Source organism: Entelurus aequoreus, linkage group LG14 (genome assembly GCF_033978785.1).
Source record: "Entelurus aequoreus isolate RoL-2023_Sb linkage group LG14, RoL_Eaeq_v1.1, whole genome shotgun sequence".
Lineage (NCBI taxonomy): Eukaryota > Metazoa > Chordata > Actinopteri > Syngnathiformes > Syngnathidae > Entelurus > Entelurus aequoreus.
In genome coordinates this window covers 59,271,122-59,296,370 of record NC_084744.1, presented here as the reverse complement: position 1 = coordinate 59,296,370, position 25,249 = coordinate 59,271,122, and the positions used below count along the sequence as shown (strand labels likewise).

Here is a 25,249-nt window from a genome sequence, read left to right as displayed (position 1 = left end):
CTTCTCAGGTGGAATTCTTTCCCATTCTTGCTTGATGTACAGCTTGAGTTGTTCAGGTCTTCGTTGTGGTATTTTAGGTGTCATATTGCGCCACACATTTTCAATGGGAGACAGGTCTGGACTACAGGCAGGCCAGTCTAGTACCCGCACTCTTTTACTATGAAGGCACGCTGTTGTAATACATGGCTTGGCATTGTCTTGCTGAAATAAGCAGGGGCGTCCATGATAATGTTGCTTGGATGCTCCAAAACCTGTATGTACCTTTCAGCATTAATGGCGCCTTCACAGATGTGTAAATTACCCATGTCTTGGTCACTAATACACCCCCATACCATCACAGATGCTGGCTTTTACACTTTGTGCCTATAACAATCCGGATGGTTCTTTTCCTCTTCGGTCCAGAGGACACGACGTCCACAGTCTCCAAGAACAATTTGAAATGTGGACTCGTCAGACCGCAGAACACTTTTCCACTTTGCATCAGTCCATCTTAGATGAGCCGGCTGCGTTTCTGGGTGTTGTTGATAAATGGCTTTCGCTTTGCATAGTAGAGTTTTAACTTGCACTTACAGACGTAGCGACGAACTGTAGCTACTGACAGTGGTTTTCTGAAGTGTTCCTGAGCCCATGTGGTGATATCCTTTACACACTGGTGTCACTTTTTGATGCAGTGCCGCCTGAGGGATGGAAGGTCACGGGCTTAGCTGCTTACGTGCAGTGATTTCTCCAGATTCTCTGAACCCTTTGATGATATTACGGAGCGTAGATGTTGAAATCCCTAAATTCCTTGCAATAGCTGGTTGAGAAAGGTTTTTCTTAAACTGTTCGACAATTTGCTCACGCATTTGTTGACAAAGTGGTGACCCTCGACCCGTCCTTGTTTGTGAATGACTGAGCATTTCATGGAAGCTGCTTTTATACCCAATCATGGCACCCACCTGTTACCAATTAGCCTGTTCACCTGTGGTATGTTCCAAATAAGTGTTTGATGAGCATTCCTCAACTTTATCAGTATTTATTGCCACATTTCCCAACTTCTTTGTCACGTGTTGCTGGCATCAAATTCTAAAGTTAATGATTATTTGCAAAAAAAAAAAGTTTATTAGTTTGAATATCAAATATGTTGTCTTTGTAGCATATTCAACTGAATATGGGTTGAAAATGATTTGCAAATCATTGTATTCCGTTTATATTTACATCTAACACAATTTCCCAACTCATATGGAAATGGGGTTTGTAACAAGATTTTCCAGTTCGAACATTAAGTATCTTGTCTTTGCAGTCTATTCAATTGAATATAAGTTGAAAAGGATTTGCAAATCATTGTATTCTGTTTTTATTTACCATTTACACAACGTGCCAACTTCTCTGGTTTTGGGGTTTGTATGGTTATGTTGTAGGTAAGATGTGCTTTTAACTATAGTGTGTGACTGCTACTGTTTGTTGTTGTTGGCCAGGTCACTCTTGTAAAATAGATTTTAATCACAATGAGGTTTGTTTTTTGTTTTTTTTAAAGGGGAAATGAATGAACACAGGAGGAAACAGTTAAAAGCATGACCGATCTCTCCTCCTGCCTCCGCGGTCATCCTGTCATGTCTGTGTGTGTTTGTCTGCTAAAAGATGTTTTGAGAGGAGCTTACATGTGAGGCCAGACTGCTCGCACGCTCCTCGACGGGGACGGGAGCCCGCTTCACAAAGCGCCGCAGTCGCTCGTAGATCTGCGAAGTCAGTTTCAAGCATGGCGTTGAAGTTCTTTTATGCACTTTAAAGCAGTGGTTCTCAAATGGGGGTACGCGTACCCCTGGGGGTACTTGAAGGTATGCCAAGGGGTACTTGAGATTTTTTTTGAATACTGTATTTCCTTGAATAGCCAATTAATTTAAAACCTCTTCTCACTCCTGCGCTTACCAAAAGCATGCGGGATGGGCAAGCATGCGCTAATTATTTTAAAACCTCTTCTCACTCTGGCGCTTACCTTATCATGAAAAGCACATTTAATAAAAAAAAACGTTATTATGGTCTTACCTTTACTTATAAATGATGTCCATGTGCAGCTGCTTCTGATCAAAGGCAGTCTTCCTTATCTTTTTCAGTTCTAAAAGTCTCTGGAGATATTCCTTTAATTATTACCTCCTGCTTCGATTGAAAGTCCAGTTTAGAAAACTGTTTTATTTTAGATATGTAATCCTCCATGGTAAAAGTGCAAGCAAACAATCGCTACTCACGCTTGCTGCTTGTTGTCTTCTTCTGCAGCACCGGTCTTCTGCAGTACTGGTAGTCGCAAGAAGGATCACTAGCACCCTCTGCCACCAAGAGGCGGGAGTCATTTAATGACTCATATTTGACCCGGCGGAAGTGCCAAGCATGCGCTAATTATTTTGGGAAACGAGTTTGACCCGGCTGTAATTCTAGGCAGGCGAATACTATATTCCCGGTGGCAATTCAAGGAAATACGGTATTCTAAAAATAGCAACAATTCAAAAATCCTTTATAAATATAAATAAAAGCCTATCTTTTTTTCCAAATAGTTCAAGAAAGACCACTACAAATAAGCAATATTTTGCACTGTTATACAATTAATAAATCAGAAACTGATGACATAGTGCTGTATTTTACTTCTTTATCTCTTATTTCCAACCAAAAATGCTTTGCTCTGATTAGGAGGTACTTGAATAAAAAAAAAATTCACAGGGGGTACATCACTGAAAAAAGGTGGAGAACCACTGCTTTAAAGGACACCACAAAACGGTCACGGTACACCGGTGCTTCTCAAATAGTGAGGCACACTGCAAAAACTGAAATCTAAGTAAGATGAAATATCTCAAATAAGGCTGATATTTGCTTATTTTCTGTTTGATAAGATAATTCTTCTCACTAAGCAGATTTTATGTTAGAGTATTTTACTTGTTTTAAGGGTTTTGGTCCTAAATGATCTCAGTAAGATATTACAGCTTGTTGCTGAGATTTGATGACCTATATTGAGTAAAACATGCTTGAAACTAGAATATCAAGTGTTGCAAAGCTGTGTCATCAACAATCACAAGTATAAAAATTAGTTTTTTAAAGTAATCATTTCTTATTTCAAGCATGAAAAAAAAAAATCATTACTTCGACACAATTTTTTCTCGTAATTTAAAACGGATGGACTTTGCTGTTTTATTTTCAATGAGACAATAGAAAATATGTACTCATATAGTAGTACAGTTGGCACAGTACTGTAAACTGACAGTTAATATTTAAACATTTAACATGTGACATTTCTAACAATTTTGAACAGAAATAGTTCATGCACATTCAGATGAATTCTTCAAAATTACAATAAAAAAATTTTTGGCCGGGGTCCGGGCTGTATATATATATATATATATATATATATATATATATATATATATATATATATATATATATATATATATATATGGGGGTCAAATTACAGCTCAAAGAGGCAAAAATTATTGTTTTTAGTCATTTTTTGTGTTGAAGGGGAAATTGCCAACTTCCTGTTGGTTTTTGCCCGAGGATGTGAAATTATGAAATGTAGGTCTAAGTCAGACCTACATAGAGGTTTTTGTTTCATGTCTCTACGACCTTCCTAGTGGGAGTTAGAGACAGTTTTCTTCCTAGGGGACGCTAGAGCGCAATTTTGAGTTTTGCCAGAGGATGTGAAATTATGAAATGTAGGTCTAAGTCACACCTACATAGAGGTTTTTGTTTCATGTCTCTACGACCTTCCTAGTGGGAGTTAGAGACAGTTTTCTTCCTAGGGGGCGCTAGATCGCAATTTAGAGTTTTGGGGTTTGGTTTTTTGCCCGAGGATGTGAAATTATGAAATGTAGGTCTGACCTACATAGAGGTTTTTGTTTCATGTCTCTACGACCTTCCTAGTGGGAGTTAGAGACAGTTTTCTTCCTAGGGGGCGCTAGAGCGCAATTATGACTTTTGGGGTTTGGTTTTTTGACTAAAGAGTTTTGTTCGTGTTTTTTCATGTGTGCGTCAAATTTGGTGAGTTTTGAAGCATGTTAAGGGGGGCAAAGTAGTGCGCAAAGCTGCGGAATAATAATAAAGAATAATAATAAAACCTTACAGAAACAATAGGTTGCTTTGTACCTGTACAAAGGACTCCCTGTGGGAGTCCTTTGTACAGGGTACATGCGAACCCTAATTAGTTAACCTCAATGAACCCAAAAACACCTTAAAATAAGTACATTCTCACTAATAACAAGTGCACTTTTCTTGGTAGAAAAAAAAAGAGACATTTTTGCTCAATATGTTGAAAAATATTCTTAAATAAAGTAAATGCTAGTGCCATTATCTTGACATAATGATATGCGCTCGGCATTACATTTCTTGAAACCAGCAAACTTATACTAAAATTAAAAAAATTAACTTATTGTTCTTAATGGAAAGGCAAAAAGGCAGCCGCTTGTTACTCTCGGGGTCTCCTAGCCGCTCAGGCAAATCATAATGTCTAAAAATGCATTTTTCTATCGATAACATGACATCATCGCGCCAAGTGCGTGCTCTTTCAGTCAATTAGTGCGCATATATACAGCCCGGCCCCCGGCCAAATATTTTTTTATTGTAATTTTGAAGAATTTATCTGAATGTGCATGAACTATTTCTGTTCAAAATTGTTAGAAATGTCACATGTTAAATGTTTAAATATTAACTGTCAGTTTACTGTACTGTGCCAACTGTACTACTATATGAGTACGTATTTTCTATTGTTTCATTGAAAATAAAAGAGCAAAGTCCATTTGGCTGTCATCTGTTTTAATTATGAGACACAATTGTGTCAAAATCATGATTTTTTTTTTTCATGCTTGAAATAAGAAATTTTTACTTTAAAAAAGTAGTTTTATACTTGTGAGTGTTGATGACACAGCTTTGCAACAGTTGATATTCTAGTTTCAAGCATGTTTTACTCAATATAAGTCATCAAATCTCAGCAACAAGCTGTAATATCTTACTGAGATCATTTAGGACCAAAACCCTTAAAACAAGTAAAACATTCTAACATAAAATCTGCATTTTTAGACCATATGATTTGCCTGAGCGGCTAGGAGACCCGGAGAGTAACAAGCGGTTGCCTTGTTGCCTTTCCATTAAGAACAATAAATTAGTTTTTAGTATAAGTTTGCTGGTTTCAAGAAATGTAATGCCGAGCGCATATCATTATGTCAAGATAATGGCACTAGCATTTACGTAATTTAAGAATATTTTTCAACATATTGAGCAAAGAGGTCTCATTTTTTTTCCTACCAAGAAAAGTGCACTTGTTATTAGTGAGAATATACTTATTTTAAGGTATTTTGGAGTTCATTTAAGTTAACTAATTTTACTTGTTTTGGAAAGTCTTGACAAGCCAAATGTTCTTGTTCTATTGGCAGATAATTTTGCTTAGTTCAAATAAAACACCCCTCATTTTTGTTTTGTTTTTTCTTGTTTTTGAACACTGACTTTTTGCAGTGCATGACTATCGACAGTGTTGTTCATATTAAGCTCGCCAAAATAAGAGCCCTCAAGTATGATACAGTGCAGTGTGACAACAATAATAAACATACTGCATGTGGAAAATGATTAACTATTTCTCAGTGTCAACAATATCTTTGTTTTTAACATTCATAACATTTAATAGGTATTAATCGTATTAAAATCTGCAAATACTGTATATCTCATTGGTGGCAAGTGAGTGTGTACTAGAGTGCACACTGTAGAGTCAGAGCTATGCTAGGATTATTAGAAAAAGTATTGTAAATTCTGGATTATAAGGCGCTACTTTCTTCCTATATAGGACGATGGATTTTTCTTTGCTGACCGCCATAGTAAAAAGTAAAATAAAACGGTGTTATTGTTTTTGCTTTTTTTTTTTCTGTTTTTTTTTCCTCAACTGGAGTGCCGTTCAGTCTTCTTGCCGTCCATAGCGTTACTACCCCTATGGAATCTTCATTCGTCACTCCAAGCAACGTTTGTAAATTTTACAATATAACTACAACTATTTATACTTACTAAACCGTCCCATGTGTGATGTCTTTAGAAGTGTTCTCATGCATATTTGTACGTGCTATCGCAATGTAATGACGCTAGCGTCATTACATTAGCTAATATGCTAACACGTTTACGAGTGTCTGTTACTATTATTAACTTACAACGGCATTCTTTTTGTATTGTTTCAGTTTCACAAACTTCTCAGTAAATTCACCAAAACGTCACCGTGGAGTTATTGAGTTTGTTTAGCTGATTGCCGTCCATAGCGTAACTACCCCTATGGATTCTTCATTCATCACTCCAAGCAACGTTTGTAAATTTTACAATATAACTAAAACTGTTCGTACTTACTCAACCGTCCCATGTGCGATGTCTTTAGAAGTGTTCTCATGCATATTTGTATGTGCTATCATGATCTAATGACGCTAGCGTCATTACATTAGCAATATGCTAACACGTTTATGAGTGTCTGTTAGTATTATTAACTTACAACGGCATTCTTTTTGTATTGTTTCAGTTTCACAAATTCCTCAGTAAATTCACCAAAACGTCACCGTGGAGTTATTGAGTCTGTTTAGCTGATGGCCGTCCATAACGTAACTACCCCTATGGATTCTTCATTCATCACTCCAAGCAACGTTTGTAAGTTTTACAATATAACTAAAACTATTTATACTTACTAAACCATCCCATGTGTGATGTCTTTAGAAGTGTTCTCATGCATATTTGTATGTGCTATTGTCATGTAATGGCGCTACCATCATTACATTAGCTAACATGCTAACACGTTTACGAGTGTCTGTTAGTATTCAGTTTCACAAATTCCTCAGTAAATTCACCAAAACGTCACCGTGGAGTTATTGAGTCTGTTCAGCTGATTGGAGAGCTAGCTTCCGCAGCTAGTGGGTCCATGACGATGACTTCTGTTTTGTTTGAGCAGCCGTTTTACTGCCTTGTTACAGACACCGTTTGGGAACAATTAAGGTATGTAAAGAAACATTTCCAGAATCTTTTTTGTGTAGATAATTAATTTCACTGCGTATATATCTGTTTGGTGCGGCTAACATATGGATTTTTTATTGTTTCCTAAAATTTAGTGGGTGCGGTTAATATACTGGTGCGCTCCATAGTCCGGAAAATATGTTATTTTGCGCCAGCTGTTTGATCGTAACGCCCATCTTAGTTGTAGTTTAATTAACAAAATTTAGCGGTGTTTGAATAAATCGCCATGTAAAATCGCTAATGCTAATCAGTAGCATGTCAATAGCAAAATTAATGTATATTAGCATCTGGAGCCTTACTACTATTTTTTTGGTCAATTCCTTTGTTGGCATTGAACATTGCAACATTACCTAGGGTAGCTTGGCTGAGTCTGCTCTCAGTGCTGCTGCAGTGCCAGAATACGAAGAGCAACCTAGGTACCCAAAACATGGCACTGTTGGACTTTACATGAATTGGTGCTTGGTGCCCAAAAAAATATCCATTCCTACTGATAGCTTTTTCACTAATAGTTTGTTTACTTGCTGCGTTTAATACCGATACAATTCTACACATTTTTAATAAAGAAAATTATTAAATCTATTCTATTGGGTATTTAATTACATTACATTTCATCAAAAGGTATCATGAAATGAACTCTCAGGCGAATATTAAATGCTACTGTTGGTTTTTCCACAGTGTTACTCGACATTTATTCACCTTTTACTAGAAATACTACACATAATCCAAAAAAACTAAGGAACATTTTTGTTTTTTTTCAGGGATCCTTACCTTGAAGAGCATGTGCAGCTTCTTCTCCATCAACATGCTGTGGAGGAAGCGGTAGTGCTCCTCCTGGTCCGCTCGGCACCCGGGCGTGGATGCTGATGACAACATGCTGCAAAGGTGAAAGGTCAGAGACATCTGATTGTGCGGAATATGTTTCAGAATATACTGCGTTCTTGTTTACCTCACAATTGTGTGGTTTTTGTGTATAAAAAGAGATCAAAAGTGATTAAATGTCTACAGTGGATGGAGGAAAAGAGGCTGAGAAAGCTGGAGATAATTCATAAAAGGTAAATGAGCCCATTTTCTAAGCTATTACTGCCCCCTGTTGGTTGTGTGGGGTATTACAACATGAACACTTTACTGTTTATGTACAATCAAAAGGAAGTAAGAACTTAGTTTTTAAGTCTGAGCAATATTCAGTTGTGATTTGTTATATTCATCAAATTGCCATAAGGCAACATTATTAATTCAATGAGGTACAGTCGTGGTCAAAAGTTGACATACACGTATAAAGAACATAATGTCATGGCTGTCTTGAGTTTCCAATCATTTCTACAACTCTTATTTGTTTTGTGAGCACATACTTGTTGGTCACAAAAAAAAACATTCATGAAGTTTGGTTCTTTTATGAATTTATTATGGGTCTACTGAAAATGTGAGCAAATCTGCTGGGTCAAAAGTATACGTACAGCAATGTTAATATTTGCTTACATGTCCCTTGGCAAGTTTCACTGCAATAAGGCGCTTTTGGTAGCCATCCACAAGCTTCTGCTTGAATTTTCGACCACTCCTCTTGACAAAATTGGTGCAGTTCAGCTAAAATGTGTTGCTTTTCTGACATGGACTTGTTTCTTCAGCATTGTCCACACGTTTAAGTCAGAGACTTTGGGAAGGCCATTCTAAAACCTTCATTCAATTCCTGAGTTAATGCGAAAAAAGCAATAAAAATGTATTCAAACACAACTCCTAAAGCAAACATGCAAAATGTCTAAAAATGCCTGTAATATTGAATCTATGTGAGTTTTACGAGAATCAGTTGTTTTTGTAAGGTTTGCAAATACAAAAATGTGTTTTTTTTACTCACTCTGACAGTATAACTGCCACACTCAATATGACAGTTATATAAACATAACTCCTAAACCACACATGAAAAATGGCTAATAATGCCTGGAGAAATGTATCTTTGTGAGTTTTACTGGAAAAAAAATGTAAGGTGTGCAAAGACACAAGTTTTTTTTTTACTCAATATGGCAGTATAACTGTCATACTAAATATGAAAGTTATATAAACATAACTCCAAAACCAAACATGCATTATGTCTAAAAATGCCTGTAATAATGTATCTATGAGTTTTACTAGAATCAGGCGTTTTGGTAAGGTTTACAAATACAAAAATTAGGTTTTACACATAATGACAGTATAACTGCCACACTCAATATGACAGTTATATAAACATAACTCCTAAACCACACATGAAACATGTCTAATAATGCGTGAGGAAATGTATCTTTGTGAGTTTTACTAGAAACATTTTCTTTTGTAAGGTTTACAAAGACACAAGTTACTTTTTCTTTACTCAATATGACAGTATAACTGCCACACTCAATATGACAGTTATTTAAACATAACTCCTAAACCACACATGAAACATGTCTAATAATGCGTGAGGAAATGTATCTTTGTGAGTATTACTAGAAACATTTTCTTTTGTAAGGTTTACAAAGACACAAGTTACTTTTTCTTTACTCAATATGACAGTATAACTGCCACACTCAATATGACAGTTATATAAACATAACTCCTAAACCACACATGAAAAATGGCTAATAATGCCTGAAATAATGCATCCTTGTGAGTTTTACTCGAAACATATGCTTTTTTTAAGGCTTGCAAACACAAAAAGTAGTTTTTTACTCAATATGACAGTAATGTTTTTAAAATCCTGAGATAATGCGAAAAAAGCAATACAAATGTATTCCAACTTAACTCCTAAACCAAACATGCGAAGTGTCTAAAAATGCCTGTAATATTAACCTGATTTAGCCATTCCAATACCACTTTTGACGTGTGTTTGGGGTCATTGTCCTGTTGGAACACCCAACTGCGCCCAAGACCCAACCTCCGGGCTGATGATTTTAGCTTGTCCTGAAGAATTTGGAGGTAATCCTCCTTTTTTCATTGTCCCATTTACTCTCTGCAAAGCACCAGTTCCATTGGCAGCAAAACAGGCCCAGAGCATAATACTACCACCACCATGCTTGACGGTAGGAATGCTGTTCCTGGGATTGAAGGCCTCACTTTTTCTCCTCCAAACATATTGCTGGGTATTGTGGCCAAATAGCTCAATTTTTGTTTCATCTGACATCACATGGACAAAGATAAGACCTTCTGGAGGAAAGTTCTGTGAAACAAAAAATGGAGCTGTTTGGCCACAATACCCAGCAATATGTTTGGAGGTGAAAAGGTGAGGCCTTTTGACCACGACTGTATATAAACAAAAACAGAAAGACAAGCAGCTGCAGTTTCAATCCAAATTGAGCAGTATGATATTTATAGAGGCATCTGTGGTCATGATGCTGCTGCTATAAGGTGAGAGTTGCAGAGTTCAACTTACCCGTCGCGATGCTCGGAGGTCGCGGGTCTCTGAGTTTCAGTAACAGTAGCAAGCTTTCAACACTCCCTTGCAAAGAGCAGCTGTAAAGTGGTGCGGTCGGATTGTAAAAGAGACGATCTTATCCAGTCAATAAATGCCCACTCTGACCCAAATCAAGCCAGCAGACGATCAATACAGCAATTACAGAGTGGTGAACACAATAGCCTTTACTTCTTCGCTTTCCACACAAGGGGGATAATATATAGAAATGGATTCTGAACAGCATCACCATTCTTAAATGTACCTGCTTTTATCCCTCTTTAATTTATATTCATTTTAATGGGCGATGTGATCAAAATATGCATAAAGATGTGGAAATGATCAAATACAACAGTCGCATGGGGGTTATATTAGGTCAGGGGCGTCCTAACTTTTTCCACTTGGGTCCGCATTTTGAAAAATGTAATTAATTTATACACTATATTGCCAAAAGTATTTGGCCACCTGCCTTGACTCACATATGAACTTGAAGTGCCATCCCATTCCTAACCCATAGGGTTCAATATGATGTCGGTCCACCTTTTGCAGCTATTACAGCTTCAACTCTTCTGGGAAGGCTGTCCACAAGGTTGCGGAGTGTGTTTATAGGAATTTTCCACCATTCTTCCAAAAGCGCATTGGTGAGGTCGAGAAGGCCTGGCTCTCAGTCTCCGTTCTAATTCATCCCAAAGGTGTTCTATCGGGTTCAGGTCAGGACTCTGTGCAGGCCAGTCAAGTTCATCCACACCAGACTCTGTTATCCATGTCTTTATGGACCTTGCTTTGTGCACTGGTGCACAGTCATGTTGGAAGAGGAAGGGGCCCGCTCCAAACTGTTCCCACAACTTTGGGAGCTTGGAAATGTCCAAAATGTTTTGGTATCCTGGAGCATTCAAAGTTCCTTTCACTGGAACTAAGGGGCCAAGACCAACTCCTAGAAAACAACCCCACACCATAATTCCTCCACGAAATTTCACACATATATATATATATATATATATTTATATTTATATATATATATATATCAATCAATCAATGTTTATTTATATAGCGCTAAATCACAAGTGTCTCAAAGGGCTGCACAAGTCACAACGACATCCTCTGTTCAGAGCCCACATAAGGGCAATTAACTATTAACTATTAACATTAACTGTCTCCCCTAGAGGGGTGGGGGGGGGTTACCCACATATGCGGTCCTCTCCAAGGTTTCTCATAGTCATTCACATCGACGTCCCACTGGGGTGAGTTTTTCCTTGCCCGTATGTGGGCTCTGTACCGAGGATGTCGTTGTGGCTTGTGCGGCCCTTTGAGACACTTGTGATTTAGGGCTATATAAATAAACATTAATTGATTGATTGATTAACTATAACATAACATACAATTAACAGTTTAACAACAACATTTCTCAACCAGCTATTGCAAGGAATTTAAGGATTTCACCATCTACGGTTTGTAATATCATCAAAAGGTTCAGAGAATCTGGAGAAATCACTGCACGTAACATTGAATGTAAAGGATATCACCACATGGGCTCAGAAAACCACTGTCAGTAACTACAGTTGGTCGCTACATCTGTAAGTGCAAGTTAAAAGTCTACTTTGCAAAGCCAAAGCCATTTATCAACAACACCCAGAAACGCCGCCGGCTTCGCTAGGCCTGAGTACATCTAAGATGGACTGATGCAAAGTGGAAAAGTGTTCTGTGGTCTGACGAGTCCCCATTTCAAATTGTTTTGGAAACCGTGGACGTTGTGTCCTCTGGACCAAAGAGGAAAAGAACCATCCGGATTGTTGTAGGCGCAAAGTTCAAAAGCCAGCATGTGTGATGGTATGGGGGTGTATTAGTGCCCAAGGCATGGGTAACTTACACATCTGTGAAGGCACCATTAATGCTGAAAGGTACATACAGGTTTTGGAGCAACATATGTTGCCATCTAGCAACGTTATCATGGACGCCCCTGCTTATTTCAGCAAGCCACGTGTTAGGAACAAATCTTATAAAAGCATAATAAAATCCACTTTTATTGAGGTGTTCTTTTCTTTATTTATTTTTAAAGAATGTGTGCATCGTTGTGAGTTTTTCCCCTGTAATCAGCAGCTTTTGGTCCAGGAAGCAGAAGGCAGAGGAAGATTCTACCCCTGGAAGAAGACACCTCATTGCATCTTCATACATTGTGATATAAGTCGTAAGTCGCCGTGTTGTATGATACTAGGGAAAGATAGTGATCAGACAAATTGTATTAGAATTGTATCCAATTGGGAATAAATACTTCTGATTTTAAGTTTATGCATCTAGTCCTCTTTAAACGTCTTCTGGCTCCAAGTTAAACGAATACGTCGACAGTAACCTTTGCAACCTCATTATACTATTGGCTAAGTTTTATATTCATAAATGTAAGTTTTCTCAATACCCGACCTGGTTTTTGTGCCTTTAAAAAAGAATTAGAACTCTACTTCAAAACACTCACTACCTTTAACAACCAAAAAGCTGTGAAAACTAGGATGCCGTGTTCCAAATTTGGATTATTTACGGAATTTGCGTGAGCCTATGGCTTTACATTTTGTTACATATATTAGATTAGATTAGTTTATTTCAAAAGGGACAATGCAATTTCATAAAAACACATGACTACACATGGTTTAAAAAAGACAGAATTAGCTAGAAGGCTAGTTTTCATCTGTAGTCCCCTGGCCATGATGTAAAAAAAGGCAGTAAAATTACAATTTAAAAGAAAAAGAAAAGAAAGAGAGAAAAAAAGCACAAAGTACATATACAATATGTTAAAAAATAAAATACAACATATATATTTTGCATTCTATTTTAGTGGCTTTATTGAGTTTACAAACCCCTGGCACTGTTTTGCACTGTTTTTGTACTGTTTCTGTACTTGTTTTGTTTATTATTATTTCTTGATTGACTGTAAATGTTTCATATTATAAATAAAGTTTTATAAAATCAAAATTTTTTTTTAATACAAATTGTATGTAAAGGTTGCATAAATAAAGGTTTATAAAATAAAATACAAAAATTTATAAAAATTGTATGTGAAGGTTGCATATTATAAATAAAGGTTTATACAATTCAAAAACAAAAACAAAACCAAAATCGTGGGTGTGTCCCATACAGTAGAATAAACAGAGGCATCATACGAGCTTCCCTTTTAGCTACGTCAATCCACCCAGTGACAGTGCCGCGCAGCCCGGAAATGCTATCTAATTTTTCAAAATAAAACAAGTCATTTCGGCCGTACACCGGAAACAACCCAAAAGCTGTGAAAACTATGATGCTGTGTTCCAAATTTATATTTACATTACATTTTTTTACATATATATATATTTTTTGCATTCTATTTTAGTTACTTTATTGAGTTAACAAACCCCTGGCGCTGTTTTTGTACGGTTTTTGTACTTGTTTTGATTATTATTTCTTGATTGTATGTAAATGTTGCATGTTATAAATAAAGGTTTATAAAATCAAGTAATAAATATAAATAGTATGTAAAGGTTGCATATTATAAATAAAGGTTTATAAAATAAAATAAAAAAACATTTATACAAATTGTATGTAAAGGTTGCATATCATAAATAGAGGTTTATACAATTCAAAAACAAAATAAAATTTGTTCCGTTTTAGCTACGTCATTCCACCCAGTGACAGTGCCGCGCAGCCCGGAAATGCTATCTAATTTTTCAAAATAAAACAAGTCATTTCGGCCGTACACCGGAAACAACCCAAAAGCTGTGAAAACTATGATGCTGTGTTCCAAATGTATATTTACATTACATTTTTTTACATATATATATATATATATATATATATATATATATTGCATTCTATTTTAGTTACTTTATTGAGTTAACAAACCCCTGGCGCTGTTTTTGTACGGTTTTTGTACTTGTTTTGATTATTATTATTTCTTGATTGTATGTAAATGTTGCATATTATAAATAAGGGTTTATAACGTCAAATAAAAAGATTAATAAAAAATTGTATGTAAAGGTAGCATATTATAAATAAATGTTTATACAATTAAAAAAAATATATAAAAATGAAAAAAATGTGGGTGTGTCCCATACAGTAGAATAAACAGAGGCATCATACAAGCTTCCCTATTAGCTACATCATTCCACCCAGTGACAGTGCCACGCAGCCCGGAAATGCTATCTTATTTTTCAAAATAAACCAAGTCGTTTCGGCCGTACACCGAAAACAACCCAAAAGCTGTGAAAACTATGATGCCAAATCTACATTTACATTACATTTTGTTACATATATATATATATATATATATATATATATATATATATATATATATATATATATATATATATATATATATATATATATATATTGTTAGTTACTTTATTGAGTTCACAACCCCCTGGCGCTGTTTTGCACTGTTTCTGTACTTGTTTTGTTTTTATTATTTCTTGATTGTATTATTGTATTATAAATAAAGGTCATTTAAAATAAAAATGTAATTAAATTAAAAAAATTTATGAAAAGGTTGCATATTATAAATAAAGGTTCATACAATAAAAAAAATCGTGGGTGTGTCCCATACAGTAGAATAAACAGAGGCATCATACGAGCTTCCCTTTTAGCTACGTCACTCCACCCAGTGACAGTGCCGCGCAGCCCGGAAATGCTATCTTATTTTTCAAAATAAAACAAGTCGTTTCGGCCGTACACCAAAAACAACCCCCTGGCGCTGTTTTTGTACGGTTTATGTACTTGTTTTGATTATTATTATTTCTTGATTGTATGTAAATGTTGCATATTATAAATAAATGTTTATTAAATAAAATAAATAAATGTATGTAAAGGTTGCATATTATAAATAAATGTTTACACAATAAAAAAATAAAAATAAAAATCGTGGGTGTGTCCCATCAGTAGAATAAACAGAAGCATCATACGAGCTTCCCTTTTAGCTACGTCATTCCACCCAGTGACAGTGCCGCCTACCCCGGAAACGCTATCTCATTTTTCAAAATAAAACAAGTCGTTTCGGCAGTACAACGTCATCACAGCTAACTGTTTGCGAATGATTAGACGTCATTGCCTACGCTTGGTGATAGTCATTTCATGACTTATTCGAACGGCACCGACATAATTGTAACCCCGCGTAGCGCCATGACAAGTTTAATCTGAAAAGAAACAAACGGAACTCGCTTCAGCCGAACATCGCGTATTTTCGCCGTCTTGCTTTCCTCCCGTCACCGCTGCTCGCCTTCTGCCTTAGCGACATCGGCCGAGCGAGCCGAGCTTTCACAGCGTCTAACATTCCCAAATGATGCCGGCAGCGTGGTTTTAAGTCCACGCCGCCCGTTATGTCGCGCTGCTTGTAAGGCTGTTGTTCGCTCGGGAGAAAGTGAAGTCCAGGAAGCTTGGAGGAGGAGGAGAGAAAAAGGAAAAAAAAGAAAGAGAGCAGTCAGGAGGCCATAAGTCCTCCTCTCGCTAACACATAAATACACGCACACATCACCACGGCCTTGATGGTGATGTATGCAAGGAAACCAGCAAGAGTCAGTGATGGGTAAATGAAGCACCGCTGTCAACATTTTAACACTTCAAATACATTTTAACACAAGTCGGGTTTTCTGTTAGCAGTTAGCTGCTAAATGCTAACAAGTTGCTAACAATGCTAACATTTTTGTTTTAATATACCGTTAGCTAAACGTCAACAGCGCTAAACTTCTCTTCACGAAACATTCAGCAACAATTGTTAAGAATGAAGACGTGTATTTTGTTTTATTGCTAAATAATTTTATTACGTATTGCTTGGTCATCTTTGATAATGTGTTTCTTCTACGTAGGTGCACCGACAGAAGGGATTCACAATCCTATCAGGTATTCTTTTTACTTTATTTTCCCCCTTCCCATCAATAATTATATGGTTTTTAAACTCCCAACTATCTCTTAGAATAGAATAGAATGCCTTTCATTGTCACTATACACAGGTACAATGAGATAAAAACAGTGCGAGAGTCTACAAATATGCAAAACATAGAAAGAAAAATAGTGCAAAAAGGAGGTAAGGTGCACAGTCCGGTCCTAAGAACGAATGTTCAGAATGTGTTGTTTACAGGAATGAATAGTATACTATATATATATATATATATATATAGGGCTGTGTATGCCTTTTATTGTCACTATACACAGGTACAATGAGGTTAAATCAGTGCGACAGTCTACAAATATGCAAAACATAGGAAGAAAAGAAAGAAAAATAGTGCAAAAAGGAGGTAAGGTGCACAGTCCGGTTCTGAGAACGAATGTTCAGAATGTGTTGTTTACAGGAATAAATAGTATACTATATACATATATATGTAGGGCTTTGTATGCCTTTTATTGTCACTATACTCTGGTACAATGAGGTTAAATCAGTGCGACGGTCTATAAATATGCAAAACATAGGAAGAAAAGAAAGAAAAATAGTGCAAAAGGAGGTAAAGCGCACAGTCCGGTCCTGAGAACGAATATTCAGAATGTGTTGTTTACAGGAATAAATATTATACTATATACATATATATAGGGCTGTGTATGCCTTTTATTGTCACTATACACAGGTACAATCAGATAAAAACAGTGCGAGAGTCTACAACTATGCAAAACATAGCAAAAAATAGCGCAAAAAGGAGGTAAGGTGCACAGTCCGGTCCTGAGAACAAGTGTTCAGAATGTGTTGTTTACAGGAATAAATAGTATACTACATAGAAATATATAGGGCTGTGTATGCCTTTTATTGTCACTATACACAGGAACAACGAGATAAAAACAGTGCGAGAGTCTACAAATATGCAAAATATAGGAAGAAAAGAAAGAAAAATAGTGCAAATGGAGGTAAGGAAGGTGCAATCCGGTCCTGAGAACGAATGTTCAGAATGTGTTGTTTACAGGAATTAATATTGAGTGGAACAGGAAGCCAGTGAAGGGATTTGAGAACTGGTGTGAGGTGGTCGTATTTCCGCACTCTCATCATGATTCTAGCAGCATTATTTTGTAAGCACTGCAGCTTCTGGATGTTCTTGCTGGGGCTCCCGACAAGAAGTGAGTTGCAGTAGTCTAGCCTGGGGGAGACAAAGGTGTGGACGAGCCTCTCGGCATCAGGGAGAGTGAGTGAGGAGCGGAGTTTTGCAATGTTCCTGAGGTGGTGGTAGGAGGTTTTGCACAGTTGTTTTATGTGAGGGTCCATTCTAACACCCAGATTAGTGACTGAGGATGAGAGGTGAATGTCGTGGCCGGAGAAGGTGATGCTGGTGATGGCGGATGACCGGGTCTGATGTGGAGTGCCAAATAGAATGGCTTCGGTTTTGGAGCTGTTCAGTTGCAGAAAATTGCGTTTCATCCACGCCTTTATCTCCTCCAGGCAGTTGGTAAGTGGAAGATGGCAGGGCCGCAGAGGGGGTTGGGTTGGTTTTCAGGTAGAGTTGGGTGTCATCGGCATAGCAGTGGAATGATATTCCGTGCTGGCTGATGACACAACCAAGGGGGGAGCCGAGGACTGATCCTTGAGGGACACCATAGGTGACAGAGTGTGTTTGACTTTGCCTTTCTCAGAGAGACGAACGCCGTTCTTTCGGTGAGGTAGGACGTGATATATCTCGATATTTTGCCTTAGCCTTGAATGAACACTTGATGCATATAATCACAGCAGTATGATGATTCTATGTGTCTACATTAACACATTCTTCTTCATACTGCATTAATATATGCTACTTTTCAACTTTCATGCAGAGAGGGAAATCACAACTAAGTCAACTTACCAAAACTGTATTTATGTAGCAGTGGCACAAACATTCATGTCATTTCCAAAACAGAAAGTGCAAGATTGTCAGACATTTTAAAACAAGCTATTAGTGTATATAAACACAGTATAACATACATCTAGGGCTGCAACTAACGATTAATTTGATAATCGATTAATCTGTCGATTATTACTTCGATTAATAATCGGATAAAAGAGACAAACTAAATTTCTATCCTATCCAGTATTTTATTGGGAAAAAACAGCATACTGGCACCATACTTATTTTGATTATTGTTTCTCAGCTGTTTGTACATGTTGCAGTTTATAAATAAAGGTTTATTAAAAAAAATAAAAATCCTCTGCGCATGCGCATAGCATAGATCCAACGAATCAATGACTAAATTAATCGGGAACTATTTTAATAATCGATTTTAATCGATTAGTTGTTGCAGCCCTACATACATCCATAAACGTGAATGCATATGCAAAAGTGCAATATATTTATTTATATCTGCACCTTATTGCTCTTTTATCCTGCACTACCATGAGCTAGTGCAACAAAATTTCGTTCTTATCTGTACTGTAAAGTTCAAATTTGAATGACAATAAAAAGGAAGTCTAAGTCTAGTGCACTTTTTGTACAGAACGCCACTACAGTAGTTTAAAACAAATAAAGTGCACTTTTGTGCATGATGTCACACAAGATATTTCAATAACTGTCAAATAAAAATGAGCTACGTAATAGGAAATCAAATAGTTTGTCCTTCGATATGTGATACTGCGGACGTTATGTCCTTCTGTTGACTATTTTTTTCACACGGTGTTGATGTGGAAATGGTTGCTTCGGCATTTTGTTGGGTGGCACCGAACGGAGATGTCGACATGCGGAGTTTCAAGCACTCTTCATTCTCTAACGGGTGACTTTTCAAAGTAGCAGTGCTGCTACTTTTTGTAGCAACGCTTTTGCCGCATACTTGACATATTACGGTTGTCTGTTCGACATCTTCCCGCTTGAAGCCAAACCACCGGCAGACGATGGACCCCCTGCTGTTTTTCTAGGGAATTAATTCTTCCTTCATTTGTTACCAGATTCGCACCTTCTTTCTCTCGTATTACCACTCGCACCACAGCTAACGTTACCCATGCCGCTACCTCTCTGCTCAACGAGGGCGTATACGTATGTGACATATGTAAGAATGTGCGCTTGTTTTATGTCTCTGAGAAGGAGAGACAGGAAAGAGTGCGAAGAGCCTGTAGTGTAATGCCCGCAACTGCGTGACAACGTATACTCGAATATAACGATATAGTCATTTTCTATATCGCACAGAGACAGACCCGCGATATATCGAGTATATTGGATATATCGCCCAGCCCTACATATATACAGAAGCATTCAGATTGTGGGTGGGAAGTGAAACTTGCACACAGAAAGGTGCTAAACTATAAAATTAGTGCCTATGAGAGTTCACCGTGGTTATGGCTTTAGGGAAAAAACTCTTCTTGAGTCTGTTTGTCTTAGACCTGATGACCCTGTAGCGCCTTAAGGGCAGCAGGTCAAACAGGTCAGAGCCAGGGTGGGAGCTGTCCTTGGTAATGTTGGTAGCTCTGCTGAGGCAGCAGGAGGTGTAAATGTCTTGTCAGGGAGGGGATAGGGCAGCCGATGATCCGCTGTGCTGCCTTTGCCACTCTCTGGAGCCTCTCCCTGTCTGCAGTGGTGCAGCTGCCGTACCATGCTGCGATGCAGTATGTCAGCAGGCTCTCAATGGATGAGCGGTAGAAGGTCAGCAGCAGGTTGGGAGTCCAGGTCGTACTTCTTGAGGACTCTCAGCAAGTGCAGCCGCTGCTGAGCCTTCTTAGTGATGGCAGTAGTGTTATCTGACCGGGAGATGTTGTCAGAGATAAGGACGCCAAGAAACTGGAAGGTGTGGACCCTCTCCACACACTCACCCTTGATGTAGAGGGTGGTGTGTTTCCTGAAGCCGACAACGATATCCTTAGTTTTTTTAGTGTTCAGAGCAAGGTTGTTCTCTAGGCACCAGTCTGCCAACTTCCGGACCTCCTCTCTGTAGGCTGCCTCGTCCCCCTTTGAGATGAGTCCGACCACCGCAGTGTTGTCTGTGAACTTCACTATGAGGTTGTTTTTGTGGGTCGGACTGCAGTCGTAGGTGTAGAGGCAGTACAGAAGAGGGCTTGGCACATAGACCTCTGGGGAGCCGGTATTTAACGTGCGGGTGGAGGAGAGGTGGGGGCCAAACTATTAAGAGAACTGCTGTATTCAGAATATCCATCCATCCATCCATCTTCTTCCCAGACTTCCCTCTCCCCAGCCACTTCGTCAAGCTCCTCCCGGGGGATCCCGAGGCGTTCCCAGGCCAGCCGGGAGACATAGTCTTCCCAACGTGTCCTGGGTCTTCCCCGTGGCCTCCTACCGGTCGGACGTGCCCTAAACACCTCCCTAGGGAGGCGTTCGGGTGGCATCCTGACCAGATGCCCGAACCACCTCGTCTGGCTCCTCTCGATGTGGAGGAGCAGCGGCTTTACTTTGAGCTTCTCCCGAATGACAGAGCTTCTCACCCTATCTCTAAGGGAGAGACCCACCACCCGGCGGAGGAAACTCTTGTACCCGTGATCTTGTCGGTCATAACCCAAAGCTCATGACCATAGGTGAGGATGGGAACGTAGATCGACCGGTAAATTGAGAGCTTTGCCTTCCGGCTCAGCTCCCTCTTCACCACAACGGATCGATACAGCGTCCGCATTACTGAAGACGCCGCACCGATCCGCCTGTCGATCTCACGATCCACTCTTCCCTCACTCGTGAACAAGACTCCGAGGTACTTGAACTCCTCTCCAACCCGGAGATGGCACTCCACCCTTTTCCGGGTGAGAACCATGTATTGATGTGAATTATGACAGACATGAAAACAAGAATTGACCATATATGTTTTAGTAAGCGCTAGATTTTTAGATGCATCGCAATTTGGACATGGACGATTATTAAATCCATTAGTAAAGGTAAATAATCGCTAATAGAATTAATTATTGTAAATAAAGTAGTGACGACAGTTCTAAAAGTCGGCTGACTCAGAGAGCCACCTCAACGAGAGATCCGACCAGTTCCTTGTATTATAGGGCACTTGTGTTGCAGTTTTGTACACATTTCCATTCATTTTAAAAGATGTGATGGGAATGAATTAAACGGTTTCTTAAACAAATGCATTGTTTTTAATAGTTGCAAGCGAGACACAACTATTTAGTGAAAGGAAAAGAAATGTCAAACGGAAATGTACAGTACAGGCCAAAAGTTTGGACACACCTCATTTCAATGCGTTTTCTTTATTTTCATGACTATTTACATTGTAGATTGTCACTGAAGGCATCAAAACAATGACACATGTGAAGTGAAAACCATTTCAGGTGACAAGCTCTTGAAGAGAGTGTGCAAAACAGTAATCAGAGCAAAGGGCGGCAATTTTGAAGAAAGTATCATAACAAACGTGTTTTCAGTTAAGTATATAACTCGCTGGAATATAAAGACAATATAACATACATCCATAAACGTGGATGCTTATGCAAAAGTGCAATATATTTATCTGTACAGTAAATCTATTTATAGCTGCACCTTATTGCTCTTTTATCCTGCAATACAACGAGCTAATGGAACAAAATTTTGTTCTTATCTGTACTGTACATTTCCAAATGTGAATGACAATAAAAGGAAGTCTAAGTCTCTAAGTCTAACTCCACATGTGTTCATTCATAGTTTTGATGCCTTCAGTGACAATCTACAATGTAAATAGTCATGAAAACAAAGAAAACACATTTAATGAGAAGGTGTGTCCAAACTTTTGGCCTGTGCTGTATATAAATTAAAGACACCAATAATCGTTTTTTAATCAAATCGTAGCTCCTGAATCGTAATCGAATCGTGAGGTGCCCAAAATTCCCACCTCTAGCAAGTGCTATGAATTGGAAATGGGTAGAATTAAATAAGCTTTACTTCTTCCTACCCCTTTTCGGACATGTTGCAAAGAGGAATGAGAATACAAAAATTATGTAATGCTCGAAATAAACCAGCCAACCTAATTTATTAATCTCACTCATTAATATTTGTGAACACATTTGATTTGAATGGTAATAGGTATGTGTGTAACATTAGAAAATGCATTTACATCCAACCAATATTATCAGACAGGTCTTGTAAAGACGATTGCTGTAGTGTAAGTATCATTTTCCTGTGATAAATATTAAGTGTTATGGTGGAAATGCACCAAATTATGGTCAACTTCTTCAATACAAAGTCAATGGGGCTCAAGATTTTAGGTGTGATCTTGTTAAAAATGCAATAACTTTCCTAAAGATGTCATATTATTCTACATTTCAAACACTTCCTTGTGGTCTACATAACATGTAATGGGGGTTCTTTGGTCAAAATGTTGCATAGATTGTTTTATGGACCATCTTCAAGCCGCTTTATGACAGTCTTATGGTGCGTTAAAAGTCAGAATTTACAAGTTCCTAATCGGAATTTCAACTGGAAGACCACTTGGTCGGATTTCCCACTTGGAAAGTCTAAGCACTTTCACAAATGCAGAGTTGGCTTCAAAGATGGCTGCTCTGGGTATAAACAATAATATTCGCTTCTATAATACCTGTTTTTAGCCCTTTTGTCGCACTAAATCAGCCATAAACGATCTATTGTTGAACGTTTACATATGGTAACGTTACTGTAGCTACATTTATTACGTGCGGTACATACGTTCTACATTGCTAGGAATTTCCTAAAGATGTCATATTATTCTACATTTCAAACACTTCCTTGTGGTCTACATAACATGTAGTGGTGGTTCTTTGGTCAAAATGTTGCATAGATTATGTTTTATGGACCATCTTCAAGCCGCTTTCTGACAGTATTATGGTGCATTCAAAGTCAGAATTTATAAGTTCCTAATCGGAATTTCAACCGGAAGACCCTTTGGTCGGATTTCCGACTTGGAAAGTCTGAGCATTTTCACAAACGCCGAGTTGGCTTCAAAGATGGCTGCTTCTATAATACCTGTTTTTAGCACTTTTGTCGCACTAAATCAGCCATAAACAATCTTTTGTTGAACGTTTACATATGGTAACGTTACTGTAGCTACATTTATTACGTGCGGTACATACGTTCTACATGGCTAGGAATAGCGTTTGTGTTCTCTTTAAGATTGCAAAACAGTGCATATGTTCACATAAGTTGTTAATGTGCAAAAATAGCTTTTGTGGATGTGGCCGTCTTGATTCCCCGCCTCCTATAACAATGACGTCATTCCAAGCTCCGATTTCCAACTTCCGAGGTTAATGGAACGCACCATCAATTACGCGGCTCGACTTCGGCAGCGTCTTCTCCCCGCCATCTTTGTTGTAGGGTTTTGGCGCTTCCGTAGCGAGTTTACTCACTGTTTAAGTTCAAGCAGTACGCTATTTGGTATTAGGAATAGCAACAGCGGCGGATTCACGTGCATGTACGAGCCAGTCTGCCCCACAACAAGAGGATGGAGAAAAAGAAGGACCCTTTTATTGACTAAGATGTCGCACCCGCGCAAAGCCCTTTGGGTACATTTGTACCATATATGGACTTGACGTCACTAATGGGGCAAATTTCGAACGGCTCGTTTCCAAGAGGTATGAAGGAAGGCAAGATTGTTTTATAAATATTTTCACAATGCCTCAATAGTTTCATTGCACATTTTCAGGACTTATTCAGATTTCAAATACACCTATAGGTAAGAAAAGTCGATTTTGCATAATAGAAAGAGCTCCATTTTAGGTATGTGTAGAACATTTTAATATTTGATTGATTTACATCAGGGGTGTCCAAAGTGCGGCCCGGGGGCCATTTGCGGCCCGCAGCTAATTGTCCGCCACACAATCTTCAAAAATTGCAAAATTGATAATATTGCAAAAATTGAATGAGGTGAAATCTAAAAAGAAAAAGTTGCAATGTTGACACAAAGCTTCCATGCAGGCTGTTTTTTTTCTTTTGTCTTTGTTTATTTTTCTTTTTTTTTTGCCATTGCTAAAGAAAAAAAAAAACTAAAAATTTATGTTATAATGAATTATCACTTAAAAAATATCACTTTCAAATGTTTTATGTGGAAAAAATATTGCATGTATTGTGTGGTTGCCATAAAAAAACATCAAAGTTTTATTTGACAAAAGAGCATAATACAAACAAAATAATTGTTCAAATGTAAAATCAACAGATATATCTGAAGTTGATCTCGTAATTTAAGTGTTAAAAGTAAAAAAAAACTAATGAAAATGTATCACTTTATGAGTGGGGGACCTTTTGGATCCCAAATATATTTAGTAGGATTTTATTTAACATTTCACTGTGATTACTCAAAAATATTAAAGAATTAAAATCAATGGTGTCCTGCATTATTGATCTTTTAGGGCTCTAATTCCTAAATACTGCATATTTCAGTTTTACTATAAAAAACAAAGTTGTGTTTGACAGAAAAGGCATAAAACCTTTTTTTTTTTTTTTTTTACTTTATATCAACCTGAAGTTGATATAGAGATTTACTGTAAGTGTTGAATAAAAAATAATAATAATTTGACTTATTTTTTACATTTTAATGACTGAGACCCTTTATGGTCCCCGGGAGCCCTAAAGGTTAAAAAAAAAAAAATCCATATATTTTGTTGAGGTTTGAAAATGAAAAATATCAAAATGGCCCCCCGCATGCTTAAATTTTTCCGTGTACGGCCCTCAGTGGAAAAAGTTTGGACACCCCTGATTTACATGAAACCAGTATCATCAGACAGGTCTTGTAAAGACGATTCCAGTAGTATAAGTATAATTTTCCTGTGATAAATATTAATAAAGTTATGGTGGAAATGCACCAAAGTGTGGTCAACTTCTTCAGTACAAAGTAAATGGGGCTCAAGATGTTAGCTGTGACATTTCCTGGTAAATATGTCGTATTTTTCTTAATATTTATCCTACTTTTAAAGGTTGGAAACTTTGGAAAGAAAAGAACCAAAAAAAGGGGATTCACAGTTACGGTGTATTTGTAAATGATTCATGAAATTAGCTTTGGTAGTTATGGAAAATTTGAGTGAAC

General features: G+C 37.7%; 2 protein-coding genes across 2 annotated transcripts in view; one reads left to right on the top strand and one right to left on the bottom strand.

The window, feature by feature from the left end:
• The window catches only part of LOC133665141 (MAGUK p55 subfamily member 7-like), a 93,029-nt gene extending 82,620 nt beyond the window's left edge, over positions 1–10,409 (bottom strand). Inside the window, exons 1-3 of the mRNA XM_062070364.1 lie at positions 10,370–10,409; positions 7,759–7,864; positions 1,641–1,718 (exon numbers count right to left, since the gene is read on the bottom strand). Of these exons, the coding sequence (XP_061926348.1) occupies positions 1,641–1,718; positions 7,759–7,863 (183 nt within the window). The 5' untranslated portion in view covers position 7,864; positions 10,370–10,409. The remainder of the gene's footprint in view (positions 1–1,640; positions 1,719–7,758; positions 7,865–10,369) is intronic.
• Positions 10,410–15,415: 5,006 nt separating this feature from the next.
• LOC133665140 (WW domain-containing adapter protein with coiled-coil-like) overlaps positions 15,416–25,249 on the top strand; it is a 35,192-nt gene continuing 25,358 nt past the window's right edge. Inside the window, exons 1-2 of the mRNA XM_062070363.1 lie at positions 15,416–15,926; positions 16,207–16,240. Coding sequence (XP_061926347.1) covers positions 15,886–15,926; positions 16,207–16,240 — 75 coding nt within the window. The 5' untranslated portion in view covers positions 15,416–15,885. The remainder of the gene's footprint in view (positions 15,927–16,206; positions 16,241–25,249) is intronic.